At 55.4% G+C, this 9,456-nt stretch overlaps 1 protein-coding gene across 1 annotated transcript; it reads right to left on the bottom strand.

Moving 5' to 3' along the window:
- Nucleotides 1–210: 210 nt before the first annotated feature.
- LOC112116876 (zinc finger protein RFP-like) lies at nt 211–6,917 on the bottom strand. Its single transcript, XM_029913840.1, has 8 exons — nt 6,854–6,917; nt 6,015–6,101; nt 5,270–5,491; nt 4,684–4,706; nt 3,275–3,387; nt 2,977–3,009; nt 1,450–1,538; nt 211–399 (listed from the first exon to the last, which is right to left on the bottom strand). Exons 1-8 carry the CDS (start codon nt 6,914–6,916, stop codon nt 211–213), a joined length of 819 nt encoding a protein of 272 aa, XP_029769700.1. The 5' UTR covers nt 6,917.
- Nucleotides 6,918–9,456: the final 2,539 nt, after the last annotated feature.

Below are 9,456 nucleotides of genomic sequence, written 5' to 3'. Positions count from 1 at the left end.
GGGCTCAGGGTTTGAGTGTTGGCCAGAGGTGTAGGCAGTTTCTGTTCTTTATGCCAAACCTACACCCGAGTTTTGCCTTATCGTACAGATGTTAGACTTTGTGCTTTACAGCTCCTGAGCTCTGCTCCCAAAGTGTTCTCTAGCAGCAGAGGGTAGAGAGCTAGTGTGTGTGTCACTGGCATTTCAGGGTGTTGCTGAAACAGGGCAGAGTTAAGGTTGTATTATGGAGATGACGTCTCCCCTTCTAATAACCAAGGGACAGAAATCCTTACCCAGCGTGGTCACCTTCTCATAGTTCTCTTGCATGACATCCCAGTAGAGGTCTCTCTGAGCAGGGTCCAGCAGAGCCCACTCTTCCCTGGTGAAATACACAGCTACCTCCTCAAAGGTCACCAGCCCCTGGAAAAACAAGAGTCCCCCACTCAGCAACTGCTACCCCAGTCACAACCCACTAGTCATGGGGAAGTAGGGCCAATCAAATGGAAGCTCTGGGAGGCAGTCAGCAGAGTCCCACCGGCACCCCACTCAGGAACCATCAGGGTGAGGGGAGAAAGAATCCCTCATCCCTCACAGCAAACAGAGGGGAGCAGAATAGTCTCATGCCTGACACACCTACTAGCCAGAGGCCGATATAGGAGATGGAGCCCTCTGGCGGGAATCCAAATACCCTCCTCATTGCCAGCAGCTGGATGTAAGGGGATGGGGCATATGCCCTAAGCCCCACTGGTGGGTGCCCCCTTCATATCTCATAGGGGGCACTGGTTAGTAGGTTCCAGCTTCAGCACCGGCAGTCTGATAATTTCCCCAGCCCTGTCCAGGTGGGGGTTTCCTGTTCCATAAATAGGCCAATTTCCTCCTCAACCCCCATGGGTCTGTTCCTAGAATGTGAGCCTCAGGTTAAACAAGTCCCAGCAGGTTTGTCACAGCCTGTCCTCCTCCTTTTCTCCACCCTGTGGATTTCCTGCCCCTTCCCACCTCAAACTAAACTCCCCAGAAGCTCCCATCTCCTATATCAGGAGGTAGCCGTGTTAGTCTGTATCCACAAAAACAACAAGGAGTCCAGTGGCACCTTAAAGACTAACAGATTTATTTGGGCATAAGCTTTTGTGGGTAAAAAACCTCACTTCTTCAGATGCATCTGAAAAAGTGGGTTTTTTTACCCACGAAAGCTTATGCCCAAATAAATCTCAGAGGGGTCGCCGTGTTAGTCTGAATCTGTAAAAAGCAACAGAGGGTTCAGATGCATCTGAAGAAGTGAGGTTCTTACCCACGAACGCTTACGCTCCCAATACTTCTGTTAGTCTTAAAGGTGTCACAGGACCCTCTGTTCCAAATAAATCTGTTAGTCTTTAAGGTGCCACCGGACTCCTTGTTGTTCCCATCTCCTATGTGTTTACTGCCCCTCGCAGTCCAGAGGGAACTCATGAGCAACTCTCTCATAATCCCTACCTGAGCCAGCCCCACAGCAGCCGTTTCCCTTCCCCGTCCCCTGGGAGGCTGGGCCCATCTGGAGTGAAACGTGGATGTTGTTCTGCAGCCTGCCAGGGCGAGAAGGGGGATTGGAGAGATTTCAGAACCGGCTTTAGATAATTTCACAGCACATCCCCCAGGCTCTTTCCCTGCAGAGAAATGTTCTAGGCTCTCCTACGGGCAAAACACTCAGTCAGTTTATTGCAGCGCAGACCCGACCCTTCCCACCAGGGCTAACTCCACTGACACGCCTGTAACACCTGACTTGGTCCCCGAGGGCAGCACATCCCCCAGCAGGGTGGGATCTAGACAGAGGCAGCGACTGGACAAAATCAGTCCAGTGCTGAGACAGGAACTGGAGATGAGCAGGTCTGGGTGCTTGTGGCCTCTCTCCCCACTTACTTCTCCTGAGTTTCTCTCTCCCCTCCCTCTGGCGGGGCGACTTGGTTACTGTCTATTCATGGAGGCCTTCACTATCCTACAAGTGTGAAATTTTGGATCCAATCTTTGTGCTTCATGCTCATCTCTGCTAACCCCTGGTTGGGTTTCAGTCTCTCTGGCTGTGACACAGACACAGCAGGGAAAGGTCACTGGGCAGGCGCAAGCCGCTGGGATTCTAAAGTAAGGAAAAGATTTTTTAAATGGGGGTTTTATGGGAATTCATTGTCCTTTGACTCAGTCCATATTTTGTATAGCAGCGAACTGCTCATTCACAGTAGGTCCACATACACAGTAATACCCTCTTCCCATTCACAGCCAATAGGGATATAAGAGAATGAATGATCTAGTCTGTTGTTTCTCAAGCACTGGTTCACAACCCCAGGTGGCTCGCGACAGGCAATAAGATGGGCCTTTGAGATATCATCTGTTTTGTTATGATCTAAAGCAAAGAAAGTCTCATTCTCCCACTTCCTGCCACTTTTCAACTTCAAGGTCAACTATTCTCTGTCAGCCTCGTGAAACACACACATGCAAGTTATATAAGCTCAGCCTTGAGACACGTTTTATTCTTACTTTCACAGTGAACGTAAGAGATTGGACCAAATGGGGAAAAGGAGAGAAACACTGACGCACGATTGCAGCTCCCTTCTCATTCAAAACGATCCCATATGCAATCTAGGGCTCTTTTCCCCTTCACAGCCAGCCTGTACACAGGATACCAGCCCCATTTCTCATTCAGGGCACAGCTGGGCTCCACCCCCTCCTGACACCTGGGACTCAGCTGCCCCCATGTGGCCATGCTCAGTCACTCATTAAAACTCTCAGACTCTTCAGTGTCTGGATGTTTCATCCTTGTCTCACCCTATTTCACATCATTCAGGGTGGTGTTCCTCTCCCCAAAGGGAAACACACCCGAGATCTGGATTTACTTTGAATCCCCATCAGATGCCGCAGGAGGAGTGAATGGGGCAGTCACGGGGCTCACACTGTTCAACAGTTTCCTGGTGCAATAATATGGTGATTGGTCTGAAGTCTCTGAATAGCCCATCAGAGACAGAAACGTACCTGTGTCGCTCCCCAGCTCCCGTCGCAGCGTCTCTAGAGGAAGGAGAGGATGGGAGAGGTGAGAATTCAGGCCCTGGCATTCATGGGGTTGTTCCTAGCGGTTATTAAGGTAACTGCGGTTAACTATGAGATGGTGACACAGACCACTGCAGACAGAGGGTACTCCCATGGGGAAGGGTGACTCGCTGAGCTGGGCTGGGAAATGGAGCTCAGGGTCAGTGACATCGCTAGATCCCCGACTCCTCCCCAGGGCGAGCCAATCTAGCTAGAGGAGATGCCACCCCAGACTCCAATTCACCTTTGAATCCCAGCAGCACCTCTTGCAGGACGGCCCTTTTCAGAGAGAAATCGCAGAGTCTCTTCTCCAGCACCACAAACTCTGGCTCTGGCTTCTGAAACTTCCCGGCCTCCCTGCTAAGGAAAGCAGGAGGGGTGAGAAATGGGCCCCAGCCCCAGAAGCCCCCAAACTCCAGGAAACCTCGATCTGAGCTTTGTAGCCTAAGATGATCACAGTTCTGGTGAGTCACCTGCCTTCAGCCCTGTGCTCTCCATGGGCCCAGAGAGACAGGACATGAGGAGGAATGGAGACAGGTTGGGAGCTTCCTCTGGGACACTCTCCTTGTCTGGGGAGCTGAGGCACCTCCCACACTGGGTTATTGCGGTAACAAGGGGCACTGGGATTATAGGGAAAGGGAGGAGACATGGACTAAAGAGTGGGCGTCTCTCATGCTCACTGAGGCCCCAGAGGCCAGGTCTTCAGCAGGGAATGAGCCTGGGCCCTTTAATGCCAAGAGCCCTAAGCCCTTCAACAGAAGCAGTAACCCTGGGGTGTCCAACTTAAATGGTGACGATGGCCGTATTCCACTTCCTGTTACGGCCAGTGGGCCAGGGCATCAGTCTAGGACTCTGTACACTGCTCCATTCATGGCAGGACACCCACTGCTCTCCGCGGGACACCCACGTACCAAGGTCAAGGCGAGAGTCTGCCCTTTGTATAGGAAATACACTTTTGAGTTACTACTATTTGTTAAGTCCTTTATTGTCACAATCAGTATCACTCAGTGGGAACATAGCCCCCTCCCACACCCGCTAGGGCTCCTGCATTTCTACTCTTTATTTCCCTTCCTTTCTCTATTTCTCTCATTCGCCCTCTGTTCTGTCCTTCCTACAGAAACTCCCTGTTCCCACCCCTCAAAGGCTTCGCTCCCACCCCCTCCCCATTCCACCTGCTAGAGCGATCAGCCGTGGAATATTGAATGTTGACATTAAAGTAGCATCATTTCAGCTGACACACCAATGAGATTAATGGAGGACGGGGGAGTTCACAGCCGTCTGAGTCCCGGCTTCAGGCCGTTGCTAAATCAGACAGACAACAGCGTCTCCGTTTGCATTTGGGAGGGTTTGTTTGCAACCATGAAGATTAGAAACTTACTATAAAATTGAAAGCGGAGTTTCTGCACAGTGTGAATATGTGATGTGGCCACATAAATATGCCAGACAGGCAGGGTCTGGCCCATATGTCTGACAGCGCTGGTGTGACCTCATTAACTGTCAGATAGTCACAGACTCTATCCCCTGGGGAGGCAGCCACCAGGGGAGATGTGATCACAGGCACTAATACGGCAGGGGCAGGGGGAAGCTCCATCTTTAGTGCAGTTCCCAAGCATAACTGAGCACGAGGGGGAGTGAAAGGAGCCAGGGACTTACCTGCTCCCAGTGCTTCCAGCACCCTGAGAGGGAGAGAAAGGAGATGCAGTCAGGTGGGGTGTCCAAGGCTGGGGAGACCTCCCGCTCTGCAGGGCAGGCACCATTGGAGGCTTGGGTGTTTGGAGAATTTCAGACACTCAAATTCATGTCCAGAGAGCAGCTGCCGCCCCCCCAGGGATCCCTGCTGGGACGTCGTCATCAGGGAAAGTTTCTGCCCATGCACTTTACAAAGAAGAAAATATGCATCTGCCTGGAAAGTGAAATTCCCACTAGTGCTGAGAGTCCGGCAAGCAACCTACCCCTTAAACCCAGTCACCTGGGGTGATGTGGGGCTTTAGGCTCAGGAGGACCTCGGCGTGGCGGGGAGGAGATGTCACACTCAAGCCCAAATGCAGTTAGACATATACAAGGCATTTACTGTGTGATCTTGGTCACAGCTATACCCCCCACTCCCCCCGTGCCTCACTTTCCCCATTGTAAAATAGGGACCTTGCCCCGACCCCCCTTTGTAAAGTGCTTTGGGGTCTAGGGCTAAGACACTCCTATAGAAACATTGCATATTATCATTGTAATAACATGGCCTGACCTGCAGGGATTGGCTCAGTGGCTGCTGCCCCTTCTCTCCTCCTCTCTCACTGAGCACAGAAATCTCCCCGGAAAGTTTGCAGAGGCCCTCATCCCTTCTCTGGACAATGGCTATCTCTAGCTCTTCCAACTGGGACAGCAGCCGCTGCTCCTGCTCCTCCAGAAACTCCTGCAACTCCTTCCACTCCCAGACGATCTTCTGCCTCTCGACTTCCGTCTGTTTCTGCAATCACAGGGAAAGGGCAGATCAGTCACAAGGGAGAACCATACATGTGCCTCCTGCAGATGGAGGAGTTATTTACCAGAACACAGGATCTCCTGCAGTGGGTGATGGGAAGTTCATTTAGGTCAGGAAGGGTGGAGGGATCAGGGCAGGGGTGAGCTGTACATCACTAACAGAAGAGACTTTTCTCCCCAAAACCTCATCAAATTGCCCTGGGCCAAACTCTCCATCTCTGCAGCCCACGTTTCATCTCCTTCCTCCCCATCTCCCCTAACCGCTATAAAGGAACCCCGGTCACTGTAACATCCAGACAGCCCGCGGGCAGGGTTACTGGGTTAACACACAGACTGACCCTCTCCTGCACAGCAGCCTCTTGTACCCTAAGGACAACACATTACCCACCTGTCTGACATGCTCCCTGGGTTCCAATGGGGATGGTTTCCTGGCAGGACGGGCCCTGCATTCACCATGTCACTCAGGGCACTGTGATCCCAGGCAAACCTGAGGGGCAGGGGGCACCTACCAGCAGCTCCTCACTTTGCCGCTCCTCCTCGTCTTTGTCTACTTCTCTCGCTTTTCGCAGAGGGGCCAGACACTCTTCTGGTGCCTCCTGGGAGAAGCAGGGGAGAGGGTTACAAACTGCTACAAATGGCCTCACAACTGCTAGACTTCAAAGCCCAGCCTGCCCTGAAGATGCCCAAGCAGAGTCCCTGGGATGCACTTTCTCCAGGGCTAGTTCAACCACAGCAAGGACCGTCCAAGAGGGGCTGGTGAAAAGGGGAGCAGGTTAGCGAGAAAACGCAGGACCCCTTGGTGAACATCCCTAACAATGAACTTCAGACATTCCCCCCACTTCCCCAGCTGCCACCCCCAACCCTGCCCAAGAGCTGGATCTAAACATGGACCCCCCCCCGCCTCAACCAAATATCCCCTAATCCCCAGCTCTGACCCCTCCCCCCCCTGACACGGTCCAAACACCCCCAGCCCCGGCTCTGACCCCCAGATACACCCACCCCCAGCCCCTCGCTCCCGGGGCCCAGCCGGGGCTCCGAGCTCTGCAGCCGAGCTGGGCTCCGGGCCCCTCCTGCAGCTCCCGGCCCAGCCGCTCCCGGGCCCCATCGCACCAGCCCTGCAGCAGGGGCTGCTCCGCTCCGGCCCGCCCCGCCCGGGACACTCGCCCCCCGGAGCCCCGGGCAGCCCCTCTCCGGCCGCGGGGAGCTCGGGGACCCCGGCAGGGGGCGAACCAGGCAGCCGGGCCCGGCCCCTCCCGGCAGGAGCGTGTCCGCCCCACGCGTGTCTCCGCCCCACGGCCTCCCTCTGCCCCCCCGGGCCCTGCCCGCTCCGCGCTGCCCCCGGGCCCACCGCGCTGCCCCGCCGGCTGCAGGGCGGGAGCAGCCTCCGCGCTGGGCTGCCGGCCCCGGCCATGGCTCCGCCGCAAACACAAAGGGGACAGGAAGGGGCGGCTCCTACCCGGGCCTGGCCCTGCCCCCGGCGGGCCCCTCGCAGGGTGTTTGTGACTCTCGGTGACTGGAGCTGCTGTGGCCGAGAAACCTCCCCAGCTCAGCCCCCCGCCGTGCCAGGGAGCCGGGGCGCTGCCCTGGGCCCGTTCGCTCCGCCCGGCACCTGCTCCCAGCGCCCAGCCGCTGTGCCGGGGCTAATGGCCCTGGCGCTCCCGTCTAACCCCGAGATTCCGTATCAACCCCGTGTCGAGTCCCCCTTTCTCCCGCTCGCTGACCTCTCGGGGTCTCCACAAATCCCCCCGTTTCCTCGCTGATGCTCAGTTTTCAGCTAGCCTCACATTTGGGATATTTTCCCACCCATTTTATCTGCAGGAAATTGTCCTCGTTTGGCTGGGAAATGGTTGCCTGGAGTCAGCCCCCAAACGGGAAAGGGGTTAGTGGGCGAAGCTTGGGAGAGCCCTGAGACAGGGCCGCCTCGGCTGGGTGGGTCCTGGGATATTAGAGAGACAAGGGAGTAGGGTGACCAGATGTCCCGATTTTATAGGGACAGTCCCGATTTTTGGGTCTTTTTCTTATATAGGCTCCTATTCCCCCCCCCCCCACCCCCTGTCCTGATTTTTCACACTTGCTGTCTGGTCACCCTACAAGGGGGGGAAGGTGATATTGGACCAGCTTGTCTCTTTCACCAGCAGACGTTGGTCCAATAAAAGAAATGACCTCACTCACCTGGTTCGGTGGGCAGCTGCCTCTGCAGTGGGCATGGGGTGCTCATTCCCTGCCACCAACAGGGCCTGGAAGGGACACAGGAGGGGGCTGCTCAGTGTGGAACTGGGTCCTTGCTGTCTGGTGTCTGAGAATCACCATACTGATGTCAGGGGCGGCTCCAGGCACCAGCGCAGCAAGCGCGTGCCTGGGGTGGCAAGCCGTGGGGGGCAGCGTGTCGGTCGCTCTGAGGGCGGCAGTCAGGCGGCCTTCAGCGGCGTACCTGCAGGAGGTCTGCCGGTCCCGCGGTTTCGGCGGCAATTCGGCGGCAAATACGCCGAAGCCGCGGAACTGGCAGATCACCCGCAGAAACGCCGCCGAAGCTGTGTGACCGCGGACCGCCTGCAGGCATGCCGCCGAAGCCCGCCTGACTGCCGTGCTTGGGGCGGCAAAAAACATAGAGCTGCCCCTGACTACTGTATTAACCCCACATGTTCCCATCACTGATTTCACCAGAAGTATCTCCAAACCCAGTGACAAACCGTCTCCATGAGGGGTTACTTCATCCAGTGCTGAGATGTAGCCACCTCTGGGATGGGTCCATGGTGACCGTTATTTGTCAGCATCAGGGCATAGAAATTGTTTCTATTTTGGTTCCACCATTATCCTGTTAAAGAAGCATCACCCAGGGCTCCCTACACCTGTGTGAATGCTACCTGACAGCATTCGCTGCTTGGCGGGTACTGGGAGGACTGAGCATGCTCAGTAGCATCTGCTGAAGCCAGTGCCCTCGCTCTGCCCTCACTTGGGATTAAAATCTGCTGCCTGCTGTTCACAGGGGCTAAAAGGGAATCAAAGGGGGCAAATCAGAGGGGGGATGTGCAGGGGGCAGAAACTGACTGTGCAGGGGGATCAAACAGCTGGTGGCAGGGGAAGGAGCGGGGCTGAGGTGCAAAATCAGGAACAAGGGGTAGGAGCCAGGATTAAGAACTGGGTTGAGGAGGCAAAGCCCCAGCACAGGGAGGGTAACAATTACCCCGAAGGGGTGAGCCACCTGCAGTGTTTGCAGAAATAGGGTGGGGGCAGAGAGGCTTTTTTATTTCCCCTCTCACAGAACAGGACAGCTCAGCTTCCCAGGGCTGTGTCCTTAAAGGCACAGGGCATCCCAATGCCTAGACAGGCAGCTCCTCTCTAGCTGATATAATCTACTGAGGTGCTGCAGGAGACTTGATTCGATGAAATATTCTACATACATCTCCAAAAACTGTGTCACACATTTTGAGTATGTGAAAGAATCCCTTATCAGTTTATTTGTCTGCAGAAAGTCTCCTAGCAGTTCCGATATTTGCCTTACGTATCTGCTGCTGCCACTCCTTCAATTGCACTCCCTTCCTTGTCATCCATTTTAAATGTACGTTTTGCTCCTTCTTGTTTACTTTAAAAAAAATTATTACTCATTACTTTTAGCATTTCATCATTGACCTTTGCCAGGCCGCCTGGGGGGGGGGGCAAGTAGGGCAATTTGTCCCAGGCCACGGGCCCTGCAGGGGCCCCCACGAGAATGTCGGAGGCTCCCCCCCGCCTCCGCCTTCGCCTTCCCCCATCCCCCGGCACCTCAGCGTGCCACGTCCAAGAGCAGCCCTGGACAGCGCTGCAGCCATATGGCCTGAGCTCCTCCCGCTCAGAGCCGCGTGGTAAGGGGGCGGGGCTCCGAGCTCCGGGCTGAGCGGCAGGAGCTCAGGTCCCGTGGAGCCAGGCCGCTGCAGCGCTGTCCAGGGCCGCTCCTGGACACAGCACGCTGAG

The sequence above is a fragment of the Terrapene carolina genome, unplaced genomic scaffold (assembly GCF_002925995.2).
Source record: "Terrapene carolina triunguis isolate 2854851 unplaced genomic scaffold, T_m_triunguis-2.0 Scaffold951, whole genome shotgun sequence".
NCBI classification, from domain to species: domain Eukaryota; kingdom Metazoa; phylum Chordata; order Testudines; family Emydidae; genus Terrapene; species Terrapene triunguis.
This window is presented reverse-complemented; position numbering and strand designations above follow the sequence as displayed.